The 24,431-nt window shown below is 37.0% G+C and overlaps 1 protein-coding gene across 2 annotated transcripts in view; it reads left to right on the top strand.

Annotated features, from left to right (window-relative positions):
- The window catches only part of LOC150081272 (sentrin-specific protease 6-like), a 369,847-nt gene that overhangs the window by 258,371 nt on the left and 87,045 nt on the right, over positions 1–24,431 (top strand). For both annotated transcript variants that reach the window (XM_090379581.1, XM_090379580.1), the window contains one exon: positions 11,508–11,684. In XM_090379581.1, the coding sequence (XP_090235707.1) occupies positions 11,508–11,684 (177 nt within the window). The remainder of the gene's footprint in view (positions 1–11,507; positions 11,685–24,431) is intronic.

The following is a 24,431-nucleotide window of genomic DNA, read 5'->3' as shown; positions in this document are numbered from 1 at the left end:
ACCATTTTTGGTGGGCCACATTCCCAAGACATTTCTGTATTAAGAATGGGGAGAGCTTACTCAAAGGATTGTCAGTCAAAGAATGCAGTATCAAAAAAAGAGGAGCAGGGGTTTCTGTTCCTTCTTTTTTCTGCCGTTTTGCATTACCTGCATTTAAGTCTTCTCTGTTTGAGAGATCTGGATCATGAGATCCATAAGTGGCATGTCTATTTATGTCCATCTTTGCTCCTTTTTGCCCCGGGAGAGTGTTTTTCTTCTCCCAGGTTACCAGCTCCGCCATGTGGAGGCAGGAGTGGTGCCACCAGTGACCAAGCAGTTTAGAGGTTTAGTTAGGTTAGTGTGGATTATATATATATATACACAAGGAAAGAAAGGTGTATTTCCTTTCTGGATTCTACTACAAAGCTTTTAAGTAAAGAACCACTTAAGAAAAACAAGAAGAATAGTGACACTGGAAAATAAATATAACTAATCCGCTGAGAAAGAACGCTATGTATCGCACAAAATATCGCTTGGGCACTATCGCTTGGCACTCGGGGCCACACGCAATGTATTGAAGTGGAGAGATATTTACATGAATTTATAATCACAGTCTACAGTGCAACACAGAAACAGTGTATGAAGCACTGGTAACTGGAGCAATGGCCATCTTACAAAAATCTTGGATCAGGTGACTGAATTAGGATGGATGTGGGTGGCTGTTAACCACAAAAATGGGGTACTCAGCATGTGAATGATAGGACTGGACTTGGTCATAAATTCAGCTGTTAAAAAAGTATTTCTAATAATCAGAATAATGACGAGAAGATGCATCTTGTACTCAGTCATCTTCCCAAATTCTGCCATATAGGATATTAAAGTAATTACAAAATGGTTACGCAAATGTTTTTGAGAAATTTTGCTTAGTTATCAGATTTGACAATCTTCATTGTTGAAAAGCCATTCAACAATGAAGTTGTATGTAGAACCATACTTCTTCCATAATTTGTATTAGCAATAAACTATTTAATTTTCTGAATTAGTTCTTCCAGTTTTCATGGCATTAAATGATTGACTCTCCAAATCTATATTATCTATGGATCCATTACAATAAATAGTTTCATTTGGTAGAAATGGGGAAGGGGCACTTTTTAAATCAGTAAATTATAAATAATGAAAGAACAAGCTGCTACTACATTCAGTCATTATTTGGTCACTGATAAACTACTACAAAGGAGGTGAAAATAAATTGCATTAGTAAAAGTAACACTCGTTACAAGTGCATGAAATTTCTGCTTATTGCAACAAGTTCTGCTTATGTACTATCACTACCTACAACAAAGCCACAAATAAATAAATAAACATGAAGAAACTAAATAATACAAATAGCACAAAAATGTTATTTGGTTAATCATTAGTTGATCGCTCATATATAGTTTTTTAATTTGTGTGATATGACAGTGAACAGTCTGTGTTTATTGTTCTCTCTCTCTCTCTCTCTCTCTCTCTCTCTCTCTCTCTCTCTCTCTCTCTCTGCTTCCTTGGTGTGGGTGCCTGTATGTTGTGAGGGGACCTCCCAGTAATACTGCTTGGCCTCCAGATTAGCATCACTGCATCACCCACAGCCTAGGTTTGAGGGCTACCACCATAAGAATCTGCCATGTCTGTCGTGTGTTGTGACCCATGGAAACTCGGAAGGGGGAATCCTAGTGGTTGAGGGCCCTTGCTTTCACAAGATGGGTGGTCCTGGGATGGCTTGCCCAGGATCGGTTGGCTATTGGGTTCACCTGCAAGGATCAATTGTGCCGATGCTGTCCTTACTCTCGTGATCTGAGAGGCTGGTAGAGGTGCGGGTATGGTGTCTGAGTAGCCCTGGCATCCCAATCTTGAGCAACTTTATTGCTTACCGAGTAACGGTCATCCCATTTGGGCTCCATGGTGGCTGGGGAGCTTGGGCACTGAACCAAAAAAAAAAAAAAAAAACCACACACACACACTCGTGAATCCTGGCAGTCTAAACTTTTCTTCTGGGATCCCCACATGATCCCTACCAGATGCTAATATAATCGATAATAATATCACCAATTCAGCAGAACAGGAGAACCATCAGGAGCTACACCACTCTTCCTGGTAATTCATTCCACTACTAAGAAAACTCATTGGGAGGATGTTGCCCTTCTTTATTCAGAAGGGTTGCCAAAATCAGTGAAGTGGCTGCAATCAGGTGATATTTTAATAGAAACCAAAAATGAAAAGCATTCAGAACAGCTTCAAGCCACCTCTGTTGGGGGAATTCTGATTACAGTTACCCCTCATAAGACACTGAATTCATCATGTGATGTGGTTATTGTTATTGTTATTTTTGGAAGCATTAGCAACTAAGGCCATATTGCTCCGGGATATGCGGTGGTCATTCCCTGACCTTTCCGCATCCTCCGTATTTGGTGGTGACGGGCTCGAACCCCGGTCTAATCAAGAAGCGTGTGCTACGCACTGCTGCTCCTTCCCACCTGGCTACGGAGGCGCAGCACCCATGTGATGTGGGACCTTATGGAAGTGCCAGAGGAAGAAATCTGTCCTGAACTTAAGCCACAAGGAGTGACAGTTGTAAAGAGAATATTCATGTGTAGAAATGGGAATTTAGTACTCACAAGAAATCTTCTCCTTACTTTCAACTTGTTGTCTCCTAATTCCATCACACTACCTGCACTGCCCAGTAAGGCCATTCGTACCAAATCCATTAAGGTGCTTCAAGTATCAAAAATACAAACACTCACAAGTGGCCTGTCATGGTGTCCTTGCATGTGCTCAGTGCGTGGCAAAGGACCATGAAATCATGGATGTTCAGCTACAAAACTTCTATGCATCAACTGCCAAAGAGAACATCTTGCGTACTCATGAGTATGCCAGCAGTGGAGGAGGGAAAAAAGAGATACGGAGACTCAGGACAGAACTAAGCATATTGTCTCAGGAGGCAGGGCAGCCATAAATTGCAATAAGGCAACTTAGGCGGAGAACGTTGCAGAAAAGCATTCCATTGGGATTCAAACTGAAATAATTATTCCACTGAGCGTCATTCACTCCCATTGCATGCTGTGTAAGCTCTCAAAAACCCACTGAAAAAAAGTCAGCTGCCTCTCCAGTATTAGTAACTCCTCTGTAGCAGTTCATCTGACAGTAGAGTTCCTCTTAAATGTTTACTCCAGGGGTGTCCAACCTTTTAGCTTCCCTGGGCCACATTGGAAGAAGATGAGTTGTGTTGGGCCACACATAAAATACACTAACACTAACGATAGCTGATGAGCAAAAAAACGTAGAATATGTAGTTAACATATTTAAGTAATTTAAACATCATTAATTCATGAATTTTTTATTATAAAAGTAAAAGACAAGACAGCAACATGAAATTAGTGGATGTTTGACATTGTTTTTGAGACACTAATGCTTCGATATTTGGTTCGATGGAAGTAGTTGTAATTCTCAGTGAGTTCTCAAGGTGCTCATCAGATATTTTGGTTCTAGTTTTATTCTTCGTGTGCTTCATCCTTGAAAATAGCTGCTCACAAATGTAGGTGCTTCCAAATAGCGATGATATGAATAGGGCATGATTGTGAAGCGAGGGATATTTTTCTCTGGGAAGATATATCTTATAGAAGTCCAGTAAAGAGACAGGATCAAATTTTTCTTTAAGTTGAATGTCAGATTGTAACTCTATGCATTCCATTTGAAAATTGCCAGGTAATATATTTATGTTGACTGAAAATGGAGTTGCAAATATACCAAAAGATTGATGATTTTTCCGGAAATCTTGAAACCTGTTCTCAAATTCCTGTATCAAATCGAAAAGCAAGGCTGCATATTTTTCGTTGTTCACAGGACCATGTTTAGCCAACTTGTCGCAATGCATAAAATTGTTTGCCTTAATTTGAGATTGTCATTGTTTCAGTTTCATTTCGAACACTGTTATAGTTTGAAACATTGTATTGATCAGTTGGTTTTCACCTTGAAGACGCATGTTTAACTCATTTAAATTTGCGGTCAAGTCTACTAAAAATGCCAAATCTGTGAGCCAGTTTTCTCATCAAGTTCCAGCACAAATTTTGTTTTTGATTCTATAAACGACTTGATTTCATTTCGCAAATCATAAAATCTTTTCAGCATTTTACCTCGACTTAACCGTCTTACTTCTGAAAAGTAAATGATGTCCCCATAGTCGGCATCCGTAAATTTAAGGAATTCCTGGAATTGGCGAAGATTCAATCCCTTGGCCCTTATGAAATTTACAGCCTTGCTGATAATGTGCATCACGTTATCCATCTTTAAAGCTTTTACGTATAAATTTTCTTGGTGTACTATGCAATGATATTTCATCATACATAAATTTTGGGAGGCAATTGCATCGTCTTCTATTAATTTTACAAGTCCATTTCTTTTACCTATCATCGCCGGGGCACCATGAGTAGCTATACCAGATATGATCACAATGGACAAAGAAAATCGCTTTAACGTATTTTTCACTGCTTCGTATAAATCTCTTGATTTAGTTGTGTCTTTTAATGGCACTAAAGAGGCCATTTCTTCAGTGATATTATATTCGTCATCAATATTTCTAATAAAAATTGCCAATTGAGCTGTATTAGTAGCATCAATACTTTCGTCTATCGCCAAAGCATAAAATTTAAAATTAGCAGCTCTACTCTCCAAACCTTTTTCGATAGATTTTCGTATTTCATCAATTCGCTTGGCTATAGTCTGGTGAGACAAACTGATTTTAGAAAAATCCCCTTTTTTTATCAGGGCAAATTATATCTGCCACGCTTTCCATACATTGCTTAATAAACTCACCATCGGCATACGGTTTTGATTTTTTTTTTTTTTTTTTTTTTTTGCTATCAGGTTTGCAACCACATAACTAGCTTTTACAATAGAATCCGTTTGAGTTGTTGTTTTTTTAAAAAAAACTTTGTTGAGACGATAGACTTTTTTTCAGTTCCGCTATTTTGTCTTTACGACACATTCCTTGATACGCACTAAATTTCGCAGCATGTTTTTGCATGTAATGCCTTTTCAAATTGTAGACTTTGAAAACTGGCCCAAATTCCCTACAAATTAAGCAGATTTCCTTAGTATTTGCCTCGACAAAAATGTGGTCATCTGTCCACTTTTCGCTGAACAATCTTTCTTCTATAATTTTTCTCTTATTTTGGTTTGGTTTTCTTTTGAGACGATGTGGAAGAAGCCATGCTGGAATTTAAAAAAAAAATAGATTGAAAATTAGAAAGCAAGGTTTAATAATCAAATAAAAATACTTACATGTCTTCTAAATAACCAAAAATGTCTGTCGTTTACAAAGGTAGGTAGGAAGAAATATTATCAATAATCACTGCATTTTACTCGCCAAATCGCCACAAACACACGTAACGTCTACACCTTTCTTCGGTGTCAACTCGACTGTTTACAATTGCACATTGAAAGCCGTACCGGCGTACCAATGGTGCACATAGAGAGACATCTATTGTGTGGTAAAAGTAGGAAGCAAGAGCGCTAGCGCACCATTTATTATGTCGAGAAGTAACTACTCGCATGGGCGGCAATTTTGAATAAATACAATTATTTGAGATGATTTTATGAATCTCTCATTGCTAAAGAACCTGTTAAATTCAAAAATTCATTGCTTATAAATTAATAGCATGTTAAAATTGTATTTGTAGTATTATTAATGGTATTTTTAGTCGCAATCTTATAAAGTTGGTAAGTTTACAATTTTTTGTTGGGCTGCATGTGGGCTGGACAAGCCTGGTTTACTCCATCTATTTGCCACCCAAAACTGTTAATGAACAGTAGAAAAATATGCAAATTCTTCTATAGGAAATTTAACATGATAAAGGTTTGATTAAAATAATTTGTTATAGCGAGAATTCATTAAATGAGAACTACCCGTGTACTACATTAATGATTCAGGATTTATCCATTGACTAAAGAACCCTTACAAATTCAAGAATAACTTTATAAAGGAAGTCTGTCCTTGAATTTGTAAGACTTGGTATTTATATAGTTGATTACTGTGTGAAAAAAATTGAAGATTTTGGGCCTGAGTTAATGAAATCTTTCTTGGCAGCAAAAAATTTATAAATAAATAAAAATAGATTATTGAAAGAGCAAAAACAAATGTTTTATTTAGAATAAAACTGAAGTTCTGAGGTATTCCTTGAGCAGCATGGTGCACTAGTAAACTGTGTTGTTTAAAGATAATAAAGTACTCAAAACTTATGTTGGTATTATTATATTTATTTCCAAATCGGAAATGTACAAGGGGCGATCATTTAATTTGCGGACTTTCCCACAACTGTCGCTAGAGGTGGTCTCTCTGATCGCTACTGAGCAGACTGTGTGTGTATGCCAGTACTTGTCGAGCTAGTTTTGTGTGAAGAGAGTTAATTTTTATGTCACTGACAATCGTTTTGAATCAAGTATCATGTTGGACATACAGATTGAACAGTGATATGTGATTCGTTATTGTGTCAGATGGGGCTTAAATGCATCAGAAACAGTTAAAGAGATGAATAAAGCTTATGGTATTGAGTGTCTTGGTTGGTGATATTTAAATGGCACAAGTGATTCAGTGAAGGCTGTGAGTCTGTTACAGATGACCCAGACCTGGTCAGCCTTCCTCCTCAACAACTGAGCAAATTGCAAATGCCCAGGAAATCTTGGATGAAGACAGGCAAATTACACTTGTGAATTAACTGTTAGAATGTCCATTTCATACATTAGTGCTCACAATATTGCAAAAGATCACCTGAAAATGTCGCAAATCCGTGCCTGCTGGAGTCCACACAATTTGACTCTAGAACAAAAAAAAAAAAAAACTGCACAAAGTGTAAACGTGCAAAGAAATGTTTGATCATTTTGAAACACAGGGTCAACAGGGTGAAACACAGGGTACCAGGGTCAAAACTTCTTAAATCGAATAGTAACTTGAATTTTTCATTATGATCCAGAGACAAAACAACAGTCAAGTGAGTGGAAGCATTCTGATTCACCAAGACCTAAGAAATTTCAATCTTCTTGTTCAGCTTACAAACAAATGGTTGTTGTGTTTTTTGACATAAAAGGCATTCTTGTTGCACATTTTGTGTCTCGTGGAACAACTATGAATAAGGAAGCATACTCTGAGGTTCTCAGAATCAAACTTCACCACACCATTCATGAGAAATGTCAAGAACTTTCCAATATGAAGTGGTTTCTCCATCAAGGCAATGCCAGGTCCCATACAGCTAATATTGTGCAGCCAGTGATCACTACTAGGTCACAAGGTTCTGCCACATTCCCCTTGTTCAGTAAACTTAGCCCCCATGTGATTTCTTCTTGTTTTCACATCTGAAGAAAGCTCTGAAAGGCAGGTGTTTTGTGTCTGCCAGTGATGCTTGCAGAGCTAAAACGGAAGCACTTTGCAGTCTTTCGAAAAATGACTGTCAAGAAGCATTTAACGCATGGGTACAGTGGTGGCGAAAGTATGTAGAGTTCAAGGGAGAGTAATTTGAGGAGAAAATTCAGATGATTACAATTAAGATAAGATCTTGCACCAGTCCGTGAATTAAATGATCATCCCTCATACATATTTACAATTTGTAAATAAACTTAATTATATCAATGTAAGTTTTAAATGCTTTATTCAAACAAAAACTGAACTTATATAGAATAAATTGAAGATTTTCTTGTCCTGTGTATTTGGCAGCTGAGACTTTTGCACTTGCTGCTGAATTACCATAGCCATAGTATTTGAATGACAACTATTTAAACTAGTAGCAGTATAGCTTTTCTGTTGACGCCATTTGTTTAAAAATGTTGCCCACTTGTGTATATACAGAATTCATTCTTTCACAAAGGGGATCCAAAAAAAGTTATCTACCCCCCCCCCCCCCCCCAATATATATGCCCTGGTCTCTGGAAAAGCCATTTACCATTTCCTCGATTGTCATCACTTAAATTGATGCCCACTCAAGTGTTTCTTCAGGCTTAAGAAAGAAAAAAATAATCACTTGTGTCCGATCTGTACTGTAAGGTGGGTGATTTAATTCCTGGAATGCGCATTCTCTAAAAGCATCATTATCATGAAGAAGCAAGAGTCAATTTCTTTCTTACCTGATACATTATGGCCCTCCTAAATTTTTGTGATCAGCAGCACAGGCACCTCCAATGATAGTTTTCATATGGCATGTAGTCTATGAAAAGAATTCCTGCTATATTATTATTATTATTATTATTATTATTATTAGCTATATGGTGCAAGGAAGCCTGAGGCTTATGCTGCACCAGCCAAAAAAAAATTTCTGAATTACCCCGAGAGAGAGAGAGAGAGAAAGAGAAAGAATAGAGAATAGAAGGGAATCACCAAAAAAAGAGAAAAATGATGATATCCAGCTCAGGACCCTGGGTATGCCAAGCCCATACTCACCAGATGCGAGTCCCTGGGGTTATTCCAAACAGTGGTGGCCACAACCTTCCCAGCAGAGAATTGACTTCTGAATTTTAGGGGTAGTAGTAGAAGTAGAGCCATGTGATGCAAGAAAGGAAGCATATGAGGTTATGTAGCATCAGCCAAAAAAAAAAAAAAAAACAATTTCACACATCCATTCCCTTTGGAAGTTTGTTCCAGCAATCAGCTACCTGATGGCTAAAGGAAAATTTCCACACATCTATTCTACAGTTGTCTTTCCTCAATTTGAATTTTTGCTCCCTCAAGTTCGTAATCTGAGCAACCAGAGGAATCCCATTAGAATTGAGCCTACTCAACCCATTCAGGGCCTTATACACCTCAATCAGATCACCTCGCAGGTGCCTAGTCTCCAGACACTACAATTTGTAGAACTTAAGCCTTTTTTAGGAAGAGGACCCATGCGTTCCCCTCACCAATCTTGTTGCCCTTCTCTGTACTCCTTCCTAAAATGAGGCCTCCAGACCTGTATGCAGTACACGGGGCATGGCGTGACCATTGCCTTATACAAAGGGATAATCACCTCCTTTTCCCTACTCTGGCAGCCTGTCTGCGCTGCTCAGAAAACTTCATATCTGACTGTACAATTACTCCCAGGTCTTTTTTCATTCTCCATTATCCTGAGTGTAGAACTGCACAGTTGGTACGTTACTCTGGGGTTACTTCTACCCAAATGCAGTACTTTGCATTTGTCAATGTTAAACTTCAGTTGCCACCTCTCAGCCCATCTGCCAACTTTTCTAGATCCTGTTGCAGTAATGTACTGTCATTACTAATCCTGCCAACCTTTGTATTGTCTGCAGACTTTGACATTAAGCCTGATATACCTTCATCAGTATCATTGTATATTTATCAGTATTGATAAATATACAAAACAACAGTGGGCCCACTACCAAACCCTGGGGGAACTCCACTAATAACATTAGTCCACGAAGAGCAGCGTCCATTGATTACTATTCTCTGTCTTCTCCCACTCAACCACCCTTTTATCCATCATTAGCAACTTGCCCTTAATATCATACTTCTCCAATTTGTACAGTAGTCTTCCATGCGCCAACAGTATCAAAAGCTTTCCTGAAATACAAGTATATGATATCAAAATTATTTTTTGGCTCCAGTTCCTTTGTAACCACATCATAATCATAGTATGCAATAAAATTTGTCAGACAAGGCTTTCCCTTAACAAACCCATGCTGTGCCTGAATTATTACTGCAGTCTTCTCTAGATGATCCTGCAGTGACTCCATTATTTTCCCCTAGAACAGAAGTTAAACTAACAGATCTGTAATTACTCGTGTCACCCTTTGTTCTCCCTTTGTGAATTTAGGATACATTTACAGATCTCCGGTCTGTGGGGAACTTCCCCTTAGTCCAAGGATACTCTCATAATTATTGCTAAGGGTTTGTTTACTTCCTTTGCTGCCTCCTTTAATATAACTAGATAGATTCCATCCACCCCTGTTGCCTTATGTTTAACTTCAATTTCTCCTCCATTTTACTCTCAGTTGTTACAAGCTTATTAAGCTCCCTGTTAGAGTTTAATAAGCTTCTGTCCTCCACTTCCCTAAAGAATTCTTTGTGTGTGAATGTAGATGCAAAATACTCATTCAGTTTGTCAGCTATCTGAGCAGGATCATCAACAGTCAAACCATTTATATCAAGGTGACCAATCTGATTTATCCCCTTCCTTCTAGAGTTTATATAAGTAAAGAAGTCCTTGCTGTTTTTCTTAGCATCCTTTGCCAAAGATTTCTTGTAATCTGCCTTTGCTTGCCTAACATCCCTTGTGATTTGATTACAGACTAGCTTATAGCTACCGTAGTTTTCTATGTCTCCTGATAATTTATATGTATCCCATGCATTTTTCTTCTCTCGCCACGAGTCTCATTAATAGTGGTTAGTGGTGACCAGTGCTGTTTTCATTACATGATTCCTATTTTGTTTTTGGGTTCCAGTGATAAATCTCTGTTTCATCACCAGTTAAAATTCTTGAAAGAAACTGTTGTAGTTTACGTCATGCAAATGTAAATTTACTTCTCAAATTTGAGTCTGCAATGCTTTTGAAGAAATGTGAATATTTTTAGCACCCAATGAGATCTGACCTTTGACACGACGAAGTGTTCGTGGAGGGACCAACCCTTTATGAATATTACATTCTATGACAGTCACAGACACTTTAATGTGTGTCTCTTGCATAACTGACTTCAGTTTTTTTGCCTTATTTCTGGGGTTATCATGCCCATTGATCATACCACTTGGGATGACTAGCAGAAGCAACAGTTTTTAATTGGGGTTGAGAATCTTTCTGTGGATTGTTAACAACAAACTGCTTAGACTAAAATTATATTTGGAGGCAGAAGGAACAACATCACCATATGGCTGTCATGCATAACGAATAACTCATGGTCCCTTCCCCTTCTTTTTTTTTTTTTTTTTTTTTTCAAAAATTTGATGGTCTAAATGTGACCATGCCTACCAGAGTACATATTTGCAGAAAATAGTTGATTAATTTTAACTGAAAAAAATAATTGCAATTCTAAACTATATTTAATGAAGCAGAAGGCTTTATGTCTTCAGAAATGTAAATTGAGGACTATTTTGTCCTATAAGTGTGGCAGCTTGCAGAACTTTCAACTGCTGTAAATATGTGCCACGATTTTACAAGGAGGATGTTCAATAAGTTATCTCGATTGACTATAAAATCGTAATTATTTTCTTCATTTAAAATTATTCAATTATTTTCTGAAAATAAGTTATCTGCTCTACTTGTATATTTAGTTGGACTTGACATTACCAGCACTTGCAGCAGTTTGCACATTGAGGCTGACTCAGCTTGTTTTTCAAAATATTTACTATTTATCTCGGTTTACATAAGTCGTGCTGAAGATCATTTACATTGTGGCATATTAATGATAGATAATTTTAATTGAAAAATAAATCCAAGTGGAAAGAATTAAGAAGTATTTATTTTGCATGTACTGTCTATATGTGCTTAAATGCATATTTGTTTTTTCTCCCCCATACTTTTTAGCTTCAGAATTAGTGAAACTGACACTGAAGCCACCAGATATCATAGTTACATTTGGTCACTTTGGCAGATGTTTGCCGATTATGTTTATATATACCACTCCTGGATGTGGAGGCATGATTCGCAGTCGATTACGAATGACAAAACGTGATGGTCAGTACTATGATCCTGGAAGTGCAGGTAAGTTTCTAATCACTTTTTAATTATATATATATATACAGTAGACTGTCGAAATAATGGCACCCCATTATTTCGACAATGCTGAAAAAAGAAAACGCCAAGTCACGTGATTACTATATTTGTTTACATTCGTCATTTTAAAAGTGAATTCTGTACTGATATCATGTATTATACCACTGTTTTACATTTATTTTAAAATAAAAACCCCTCACTATGGCTCCTAAAGTTAATAAACCTCATACAGAGAAGAAAAGAACAACATTAAAGCTTAGTGACAAGCTTGATATAATCCAAACTATTATATTAGGGTCACCCAGAAAGTTAATTCATATACCCATGTGCATTGTGTCTGTAAATTGAGTGTGTTCTCTGGTCGATTTCCTGTTTTTCTTGATGAAAAACCAGTTTCTGGGTCAAAAACCTTGTTATCTCTGCCTGAGACCAACTAACTCAGCCATGGAGTGAAAAAAGTCCATAAAAGTTCTTTGCATCATTGATGGGTTTTGAACCGGGGCCTTTTCCACCCAGTGTGGGGTGGACAGTGACAATACTACTGTGCTACCCGCAGACTAAACTTGATATAATAAACAAAATAGAATGGGGTGAAAGTAGGAGTGTATTAATGCCAGAATATAACATTGGATCATCAACATGTTTGTTTTTTTATGTACAGTTAATAAAATTGCATTCTTAACCTCTGTTTCTTATTTACCCTCATTTTTTCTACATTAAATATATTAAAAATAAAACTATCTAGATAACGGAAAAATCAAGATAATGGCACCCGAATCCCCGAAGGTGCCATTATTCTGAAAGACTACTGTGTATATATATATATATATACAATGCTTTTTTTTTTTTTTTTTTTTTGTAAAAAAAATAGGTGCCGGTACTCATTCTTTGCTATCAGGAAAAAATTCTGTGCTGACACGGCTGGCACGCAGTGGGTGTCAGCCATGCCAGCTGTTTCCATCTGTTAAGGAGATCACATGACACTGGGCGGTGTCAGCACCCGTCAATCACGGCCATATCGCTAGCAGTACCCGATACTGAATCTCTACCAAATTGAAAATTAAAAGGATATGAAAAGTAAACTAAAAACTTATTTCCTGATATTGTTACTTCAGTAGTAATGTTTTTGGAATAAGAACGACAAATTAATTTTATTAACACACAGTTTATTAAGCATAAATAAGTAAAATGTAAAAATAAGTACCAAGTAAAAAAATAAGTAAAAACAATTTCATAATGAAATTTTATAAAATATTACAAATTTTTATTAAGTTCTCATCTGACCCAATATGCCGAGTTCTTTTCTTACTGTTTGTGTCTGTTAATAGATGATGTTTCCGAAGCAGCCACGAATCAACATACAGTATTTTGCTGGATCGAAGCGTGTCAGCAGTGGGCCTACAATTTTAAGAAACAGTAGTGAAGAAACTGTTTTTGTCATCATCGAAGCCCTGATTGGGCTGACGATCAGATTCATTTGTGAAAATCCTCGTTCACATTCACTTGATGAAACTGGTATCGTACTCAGAACATTCATTAAATTCTTCAATTCTTCCAATATCGTCTTTTCAATTAGGTATTCTCAAAACCCACGAATTGTATCTCTTTCATTTAACTGAAACCAAATTGATAATTTTCTAATTTCATTCTCACCAAATGTCACTTGAGAGTTAGTATCTTCGGGCCAATGTTTCCTGTCAAGTACTCGGGCCGACGCTGCAAAATCAGCACTTTTTCTATCAAGCAGCCTGCTTTCTACTGATTGTTTCAAACTCCTATAGAAAACCCCTGGATCGATTGGAGAATAATTTCTGTAGTCTGTCCCATGAAGTGAAACTCTTGAAATCGTAGATTTTCGGCAGCTTTGGCGGCCTTTCTGTAATACTGTCCCGGAACTGTTTGTCTTACAAGAAAAAGTTGTACAACAATTTCTATTTTTTTATTCGCCCTGTACAAATCTATATCGCACTCCTGCAAGTCCAAGCTCAAGTCTGATAATTCTTGAAGAGCATCACACATTAAACCTAAATCTAATATAAAGTTTGTAGTCGTAATTTTCTTCTGCAGTCCTTCATATGTACATCTTTCTTTTTGGTCCTGCATCGAGTCATTCTTTGCTTCTTGAAAATGGTTAACTAGCGCCTCATAGTTATTCCAAACAGCTGAAACAGACCAGAAGCTCTATGCCACCCATCGTGTGCTTAAAATTCTGCCAATTTTTAATAGTTCAATATCCAGCGATTTGACACACACCTTCAATTCTATGGCATTTTTTGGGGACGCGTTATACATGACATAAAGTTTATCAATAAATGCTTTAAATCTATCAATACCTGCAATGGATTTCACAGTATCACCAACTGATAGTTCTAATCGGTGATTAGCACAATGCCACACTGTTAAACAAGGGAGTTTTTGTTTCATTAGTTTCGTAACGCCGCTTTTACTACCCATCATAACAACTGCACCATCACATGTGACACAAACTGAGTTTTTAAATAGTTTTCCGTCATACTGTATGACTGAAGACAATCAAGCAGAGAATGAAATATCCCTTTTGCAGTAACACTTTCGAGTTCAATCAAGTCCAGAAACAAATTTACGGGAGATCTCATTCCACAGTCAAATATACAAGTTCGAACTTAAATGATCAAAGCGGATTTCCTACTCACCATGGTCGATTCGTCGATTATCGGTGAAATTTTACTGTTTGACATAACGATTTTATTAACCAAATTTTTTCTCATTTCATCACTAATGTAGTTCAAGATGTTAATGCAAGCGTTTGTTGAATGAAGAATATGACCCATGTCAATCCCATTTAATTCCTGTAGGTCAATCTCTGATTCAAAATTATGAAAAGACTGATTTTCTTTCGCCACCTTATATGCGGTGCAAAAAAATTTTGCTGTTATTAATTTTTCGTGCAATAAACTCTTTAAACAGAGATTTTCAAGGTGCCCTTTCTCAGCTTCCACAAGCAGTTTTATAGCAGCTTTATGTCCCGCTGTTTCCTTGTGATCGAAAATTTTCTTTCTTAAAGACAATAGCTGTTGCTGTCTGCTTTTGCCAAAATAGGTAACTTCATTATTTGCCCATTCCTTAGAAATCTTCATGCCATCTTCTTTTCCACTCCAAGAGTTCCAATTTGTTTACATAATGCACATCCAAGTCTCCTATTTTGATAATTTAGCCAATTATACTTTGCAAATAAATCATTTTTTTGATCAACAGTCCAGCAACTTCGCCAGTCATTTATGTCAGTCATCCCTTGCTGTTGGACACGGATACCATCAGGAACAAAAGCAGTGTTTGACACAGTTTCTGTAATTCGGTCTTCGCTCACATTTTCACTTGTTTTTAATTTCTTAACTATGGAGGATAAGAAGAAACTAGTAATTCTTTTCATTTTGTACTTTACGGTTCAAGATAGCTTTTTTTAATACTAATTCATTTACAACCTTGTTACCGCATGGGAAAATAAATAAAACTGTTGTGTCTGAATTTAAAATGCACAAATACAAAGTTGTGTTGAACAAACTTTTACATTGTAACAAAAGCCACAGAAACATTAATGGCGAACCAATAGGAGCCCCTACGAAATGGCATTTCCAAAGGGGGTGGTCAAGAAAGAGGTACATGAGTTTCCCGAAGTGGGTGGTACTGCTTAGATGAACAGAACACCTGTGAAAGTGAGGTAATCCCCAATAAAGTAAATCTACAGTCGGAACCTCTATATAACTAAGTCGATTGTTCCTTGCAAAAATTCGTTAAACAAAAATTTCGTTATAAAGAAATATGACCTTTTCCACAATTAAAAATAATTCAACATTCAGAAATACAGTAAAAGATGGTAAATATATTTTCTAACATTTCAAAACAATTTATTAATACATAACAAATTAAGATACGATTTTTTTTTTTTTTTTTTTTTTTTTTTATTCATACATGATGCACACAGTATTAGTACACTTAAGAATTATTTTTCAAAATATTTGGTTGTGTTTTGTTGTACGCTGTATTTACTGTACATCGATCATTTAAATTTTTTTCGCATTTGTTTTAACATACCTTTTGTATTCTCAGGAACATATTCACACTGCAGGCCACGACGAAGTTTCAAAAGCTGCCAACATTTCATGTTTAGAAGGTTTAATACCTTCGTTATCCTCATTTTTCTTTTCTTGTCATCGATATTGTCATTAGCTCTTTGAACTAGTTCTTAAATTTGAATTTTTTTTTCGTGAAACTGTCCAAAATCTGGACGTCATTGAGGTACTGTAACCATGTAAATAGAGATATGAAAAATTTACAGAAACATTTACGGGAAAATAACACACTTCTGCGAAACAATAGTTGATTATTTGCAAAGAAAACCACTCTCTCCTAATTCCCGAAGAGGGCACTTACAGTAGAAGGTTGACTAGAGCCCATTGTTCGCATCAGGAATAGCTCTTGACCAGCGCAAGTTCTCCATATGTGGGGCAGGTGGTCGGATAAGATTTTCGAGTATCACTAAGTGTAATAATCCCTTTAGCTCTCTTAATTCGTGCAGCAGCACTCATTGTCTAAATTGCCTGAAGGCCAGAAGTGTGAACAATGTGTACCGAGTCTCCCTAATCTGTTTTTTATATGAAATTTTTTTTTCGCTCAATTGAAACTATTTTAAGTTTGTTAAACAGAGGTCCGACTGAGTAATCTAAAATTCCAAAAATGGTTATAAAGTTTTATATAGAAAATATCTTAACAATAGACAGTGAAAAAATGCAAATTTAGTTAAATAAGCTTAGTTCCAGTCTATTGACTGGAAATCCTATCCATAGTTTGCTGATGATAGCACATTGCATTACACCTTCCAGTTTCCGAAACTTTTGCCGTGCACAATCAGCTTCAATCTCTCGAATATGCACTACCAATTCCTTAAATGCTGATCTGCAGTGGGGAAAAGATAACTTAATTGGCCGACCGGGCTAGCCGAGTGGGTAAAGTACCTTCCCGGCAACCCAAAGGTCGCGGGTTCGATTCCTGCCTCGGGCTTGGATCAAAGTACTGCAAAAACCTTGGGAGGTGCAATATGGCCACAGAAGCCGATGCGCCAACAACTACCAAATCAAAAAAAAAAATAAAAAAATAAATAACTTAATTGATTTCAGTCCTTTCAAAACTCAGTCCTATCTTATATCTCACAAGATTCTTCTGCTCCTGTGTCGATCTTTGATGACACTCCAATTTCTAGGCAAGTTTATATATCCCTATTGGGGATTACCCTGACTTCTAATCTCTCTCTTGGCATACGCACATTACTAATATTGCTTCTAGCACACTATGGCCACAGTTGCTGATGTGCCTAATAAATCCCTAAACTAACAACAACATAATATTGCTTCCGCTGCATATAAAAAACTAGGTTGTCTCTTTCGCTCTCAGCATTACTTTTCCTCTGAACAGCTGTTCTCTCTGCACAAATCTGCCCTGTCATGGAATATTGTTCCCGCATTTGGGGCGGTTCCCCCAAAACCTCTCTCTCAGGCTTCAAGATTCCACTCAAAAGAGGCAGTTAGGTTAATTTATGGCTCATCTCTAACAGAGTCTCTCCACTCTCTGTCTCATAGGCGTTCTGTTTCTGCTGCATGTCTTTTCTATAGATACTTCCATGGGCACTGTTCTTCTGAATCGTCTTCTATAATTCTTGCTCTCTCTTTCAAAGCAGTCTGAACACATGCTGCAACCAGTCAGCATCCTTTTACTGTCCAACATCAACTTACAGATCCAAATTTTCTTCTTTCTTATTTATTCCTTCATCTTCCATTTTCTGAAACAACCTTCATTCATACATATTTCCTGAAAATAACAATCTACAGAAGTTCAAGTAGCAGTAGTAGTGGTGGCATGTGATGCAAGAAAGCATGTGTATGAGCTTATGCAGCATCAGCCAAAAAAAAAAAAAAAAAAAAATCACACTATTCCCTCCAAATGCCTGTCCAGTTCCTCCTTAAATTTATTCAACCTATCAACTTCCACAACGACAGATGGAAGTTTGTTCCAGCAATTAACCACCCGCTAGCTAAAGGCAAATTTCCGCACATCTATTCTACATCTGTCTTTTCTTAATTTGAAGTTATGCCCCCTTAGGTTCGTAATCTGAACAAGTGGAAGGATCCCATCAAAATTCAGCGTGGTCAACCCATTAAAGGCCTTATACACCTCAATCAGATCACCGCGCAGGTGCTTAGTCTCCAGCCACTGCAATTTGCACAGGTCTAATGTAAACAAATATCTTCTTTCATCTCAGCCTTCAACCCATGCATGGTACTTATTACTACAGGTTCTAGTACCTCTCATTTTTGGGGTTTCCATTAAAAAAAAAAAAAAAAACCCAAGGCGGCATCTACTTTATTTTGAAGCAGTTGACTTGATTGCCAATGTGGTTGCATTCTGCTTTTATCACACCTATGATGTGTGCACCACTGGTTGTCTCATGAGATTTAATTTTTGTACTGATTGCATACAGTGCCAAATACACCCTGGTTATCTGATATAGAAACAAGATTATGAAAAAGTGACCCTGTGGTGTCATTTGTAATCTTGTGCTGTTAACACTTTTACTGCCAAGCTAGTTTAAGAAAAAATTACCCACAGGATTAAATAATTTGATTAGTAATTCTAAAATAAATATTTTAATGTCAGTGTTATGTTGTTTTTTCCGTTTAAAATCTCAAAAAAAAAAAAAAGGTTTTTTTTTTGTGACACATGTATGACTGTAGGTAAGCTGCAATTGGATAAACTTGTAAAATCACATGTGCTGTGCAATAAACTTATGTTGAAATAAGTTTGTCAGTATTGTTAAAGCTTTTGTCAAAACAAGATCGTTGTTTTGACAAATGGGACTGTTAATAATCCTGGGTATAACCCTCCATGCACAAGCACACTGTGGGTGACCACCCAGGTGTGAACCAACGTAAGCAGGAGTCAATGTGTGGCACCCACACCACACGGAGGAATGCCGCCGGTGGTGCACTGTATTATCTATTATATTGCGTTGTGTGTTTTTTCACAAGTTTATACAAGTGTGTTGTTAAAAAAAAAAAAAAAAAAACTAAGAAGCCAAACAAAAACCACTTCTTATTTTAGCATGTAATAAAGGAAAGGCAAGTGTTGATCTGTTGGACCAAATGTGTTCTATGCCACAATGCTAAGAAAGGAGATAAAGTGATCCACAAATTAGTGATAATGTATACTTGGTACAATGCTTATGTGGTGTATGAGAGTGCCATACGAAAAAATATAAAGGTAAGAAGCTTTCAGGAAGAGTTAGTTATAGATTTAGTAAATATAGCACAAAAAAAGAAATGTGAGAAGCCAAAAAGTGGTAGTACAGTAGAGCGTCATTTGTCTGGAATAAATAAGGTCAGATTTCTTCTGATTGGCAAAATTTTCCAATAATCGAACATAAGGTAAAATTAAATAAATTCTGATACATTGTATTAAGGTAATAGAAAAAGCCTTTAAATAGCTTGGAAGAAAAACCAATTTATTTAATTAAAAATGATAATAATGATAATAACTTATACATAAAAATTCAAACATTTACATATTGCACGTCGTATGGAAAAGTGAAAAACTCAATTGTCGAATTCAAGTTAATATAATAGGAGGATGCACAAGCTTGATCTCTATATCCTGGAAAAAACTACATATTTATAACTCCAATTTTGAGCCAGTAGAGTGTAGTTGTGTTCCATTTCCACTAAGTCCACTTGGTCCTTGATGTTCCCCACAAGATATTCTCAGATCTTGTCTGAGAGAATATCTGTGTCACAGATATTCTCTCAGATATGCCAGACAAGCTGTACTTGCTATCTGGGAGTCTAAAATACTGATCGAACTGATATTCGGGTGACGTTCAAGTCAAGTAGACCCAATTTCGGCGAAGTCCGGACAGTCTATGACTGCCAAATCCTTTGCTTGCACCTTCACGATGGTGGGACTGTTAGTAATCCTGGGTATAACCTCCATGCACACTGTGGGTGACCACCCAGGTGTGAACAAACGTAAGCAGAAGTCGATGTGTGGCGCCCACACCACATGGAGGAATGCCGCCCCTCTGTGTTCCCAGGCAATACTAGGTGGTAGATGACTCTCATCAACCGGTGCAATACCACCACTTTGCTTATTGGAGGCTTGAAGTGGTGGAACCCATGTTTAGTCTCCAGAGCTAAGTTCCAGTCAACCCTTCCCCATCTCTTCCATCATGCAGTATGACTGATGATTTTTGAGGGTATGATGAACATCATGGCAAGATCAAATCTTCCTTACATTTTTAGGGTACAGCTCTAAAATGGTGTTCGCAGGCTGGCTGCTAGTTAGTACACAGGACCGAACCTGTTGGTAACTCTTTAGGAGGCTTCCGGATCAACTAGTGTATAATCTTGCTACCCCTACTCTGCCAGATAGTGACTGGAGGGAGTCTGAGTAGTGTGTATGCAGGGGGCATTGTTGAGGCCACGTTATATCAAGGATCTGGCTATATTCTTACTGTGTGTACGCCATATCCAAAAATTTCGTTACTTCATACAGCATTCCTCCCGCTTTTCTTACTACTGAATACACCAAGAATTGTCAAACTAATGGAGCAAACTTATCTGCAAAAAGATCTAAACCTCCCAAACACTTCCTAGTTCAATTCACAAATATACATGGTCTCAGTTCTAATCTCAATGATGTCCATTTCCACTTGCAGTCTGCCAAACCCCATGTACTTTTTCTGACAGAATCTCAGTTATCAGTTGATTCAACTACTGTTCATCTCAGATGCCCAAGTTATTCGCTGTATGATTCCTTTCGCCTCAAAGGTGGTACTTGTGCATATGTCCATTCAGATATTCCGTCAGAGACTTGGAAATTTGGAATCTACTCTCTTTGATCTTCTCTGGCATAAAGTCTCTCTCCCTCATTGTGTCAAATTCATCTGTTGTCTCTACTGTTCACCCAACTCCACTAATCACTTGGAGATCTTTGACTTTCTCCAATCAAACTTTCCTAGCAGTGAGGTAATTTTCCTTGGTGATTTTAACGTTTGTAAAAGCCTCAGAGGCTTTTGCAATTACTAATGGCCTTGCACAGATTGTCCATTTACCTACAAGAATACCGGAATAATCCTAACCATACAGCCAATACTCTTGATCTTTTTCTCACAAACAACCCTTCTATGTACACGTTCAAATTAGTGGTCCTTTAGGCACCTCAGATGAACTTGGTGATTGTCTCTTCTCCAATGCTCTTTTCTCATGGCTGTTCCCAACCTAGTATTGTTTGGCATTACAAGAATGCAAAATGGAATGACCTGTGAGATTTTTTTTCCTTCTTTTCCTTGGTCAGATTATTGTCTCAAAACTTCTGATATCAGTGTTTGCTCAGATCATCTCAGTGAAATTATTCTTGTAGGAATGCAATCCTTTATTCCACACTCCACTTTAAAATCTCGTCCTTTATCAAAACCTTGTTTTTTCAATAAATGTGCTAAGGCTGTTGAAGAGAACCTTTCATATTGTAATTGGCTTGTTTCCAATTCTTCAGTTTCATTTTCTGCCTACACCAAAGCTTGCAACAATTGTAAAGCAGTTATTGATCAGTCCAAACTAGATTTTGAACAGGCTAAGAGTAGATAATTTGCTTCTTGCCCTAATGGTAGCCGAGCATTCTGGTCTCTTGCCAAAGCTATTGGCTGCCACTTTTGCCCATCTCTGCTCCCACCTCTGTCAAAACCAGATGGTTCTGTTGTCACTTCAACCAACGATAAAGCTCACCTGCTAGCATCCCATTTTTCTTCCAACTCATATATTAATGATCTTGGAAAAACACCTCCCACCATTCCCAACACGCTCCATTCAATGCTTCCTGTGGTCTTCCGTCAAAAGGATGTCAGAAGGATTTTGAGGAATCTTGATGATAAGAAAGCTCCAGGTCCTGATGGTATTTCTCCACTTATTCTCAAAACCTGTGCTCCTGAACTTACTCCTGTTCTTTGCCGCCAAAGGTGTTTTTCCTTCTGCTTAGAAATTTGCTCATATCCAGCTAATTCCTAAAAGGGGTGACAAATCCCTCCCATCCAATTATCGTCCCATTGCAATTATTTCTATTCTTTCTCAAGTAATGGAGAAATCAATTAACTGACAACTCTTAAACTACCTAGAAACCTTCTGTCTGATCAACGATTGCTAGTATGGATTCTCTGAATGTCAATCCACTGGTGATATTCTGGCTTATGTTACCCATTTATGGAAAAATTCAATGGAAAAGTTAATTGAAGCACAAGCAGTTGCTCTTGACTTCTCAAAGGCTATCGATCATGTTTGGCACAAAGGTCTTCTAAACAAGCTTCCATCTTATAGTTTGCCAACTGTTTTTTGTAATTGGTTATCTAGTTTTCTCTCTGGTTGCTCACTGAGAGTGATGGCTCTCTGTCTTCTAACTTCTCCACTAATGCTGCTGTACCCCCAAGGTTCATCAGTTCTTTCCCCCACTCTTTTCCTCTTGTGTATTAATGACCTTCCATTGACTGGAAATCCTATCCATAGTTTTGCCGGTGATAGCACATTTCATTCCACTTTCCATTTTGAGAAACCTTGCCCTACTCAATCAGCTTCAACTTCTTGAATATCTGCTACCATTTCCTTAAATGCCAATCTCCAGGTAATTCTCCAGTGGGGCAAAGACAACTTAGTTGATTTCAATCCTTCTAAAATTCAGTCTTGTCCTATATCTCGCAAAAAAGGATTCTTCTGCTCCTATGCTTATCTTTGGTGACACTCCGATTTCCAAGCAAAATGATATATCTCTTTTGGGGATTACCCTGACTTCTAATCTCTCTCTTGGCATAAGCACATTACAAATATTGCTTCCTCTTCATCTAAAAAACTTGGTTTTCTCTTTTGCTTTCGGCATTACTTTTCTTCCAAACAGCTGTTCACTCTGTACAAATCGCAAATCCCCCCTACCAAGGAATATTGTTCCCACATCTGGAGTGGTGCCCCCAAAACCTCTCTCAAACTTCTAGATTCCATTCAGAGGAGGGCAGTTAGGTTAATTAATGATTCCTCTCTAACAGAGTCTCTCCACTCTCATAGACATACTATTTCTGCTGCATGCCTTTTCTATGGTTACTTCCCTGGGCACTGTTCTTCTGAATTGGCTTCTATAATTCCCGCTGTCTCTGTCAAAACAGTCCGAACACGTGCTGCCACCAGCCAACATCCATTTATTGTCCAACTTCAAACTCACAGAACCAACTTTTCATCTTCCTTGTTGATTCATTCAGTTGCCATTTTTGGGAACAACCTTCCTTCATGTATTTCCTGAAAATTAGTCTAATGTCAACAAATATCTTCTTTCGTCTTCTCAACCTCCTACCCAAGCACAGTACTAAGTACTATAGGTTCTAATACCTCTCGTGTTTGGGGTTTTCATAAAAAAAATTGGTGCTATGTACATGCATGCTGTATCTATGTCGAGTATTCAAGCTGAGTCCATCACTCAAAAGTTCCTACTTACAGGACATACTCAAAATGAAAGGGATAATGTGCATTCTGTAATAGAAATATTGGTAAATTAAGCATTGAAGGCACCAATTTATATTCCTTGGCAGTATGTTACATTAACATATTAAGAAACGAGGAATCCGTATAGAGTAACTGAGATACCATGACAGTTTCGTTGATTTTAAAAATGTTTGTCAGCATTATGGGAACAACTCAAAGATGGAAGGCAGTGAAAATGAAAAGTTAGGTGAAAGCAAGAGAACTGTAAAAAAAATTGCGAGTAACAAGAGACTTCAGTTGTTGCAGGGTAAAACTCTCAAAATGAAATCAGCATACAACAAGAACATAGAAGTTTCAGATAAAAAAAAAAAAAAAAAAAAATCAGGTATCCTGGACCTGATTAAAACAAATCATATCCCTACAAGCTATGAACTGTTTTATTAATCACCATTTAAACCTTATTTTGATTAATAAGAGAATTATTGTATTTTTTTAATAAAAATTACATTTTTGTTTGTTTTTGTTACATTGTTCATTTCAAAATATATTTTCATTAATTAAAAAAATATGCTATTTTTGTCTAAACTATTTCAAAATGTTAATTTTTATATACCTTTCCTATATTAAAAGTGTCACATCTGAAAAAACAAATAAATAACAATAAAGAAAAGTGACACAACTCAAAATCATAATCATGGTATGGCCTCTGTGGCAACCATGGTAACACAAATCTGTTAGAAAGGTTTATTGCACTCTATTAGGCTGGCAATTTTTTTCTAATCTATTATTAACACTCATAATTGAGATGAAACCTTATCTGGTTTTATTTGTTTTTGCTCTTCTGAAAAAATCGCATTTTTTGAGTTGTCACTTTTCCATACGATGTGCAATGTGTGTGCATATTCGGAGCAATATTTTACTGCAGATTTTGTGGGAAAAAAATTAAGTAATATTTTAAAATAATGTTGGATTGTTGTTGTGACTCTTTTTTTTTTTTTTTTCCTGCAAAATCAGGTTCCTTAATAATAAAAATAAATTGCACAGTTTCAGACTGATATTATTCTTACTGAATCTGGAGATAAACTAAACATAATATAAAATGAAGAGAACAAAATATGTCGTGGAAAATTGGGTTCGTGGAAGCAAATGACTAAACTCTGTCACTTATGATTACCAAGAAAACCCATTAGTCCTAATC

The sequence above is a fragment of the Mastigoproctus giganteus genome, chromosome 8 (genome assembly GCF_048544385.1).
Source record: "Mastigoproctus giganteus isolate SK-2022 chromosome 8, ASM4854438v1, whole genome shotgun sequence".
Lineage (NCBI taxonomy): Eukaryota > Metazoa > Arthropoda > Arachnida > Uropygi > Thelyphonidae > Mastigoproctus > Mastigoproctus giganteus.
Note: the sequence above shows the minus strand (reverse complement) of the source record. Positions and strands in the feature narration are given on the sequence as shown.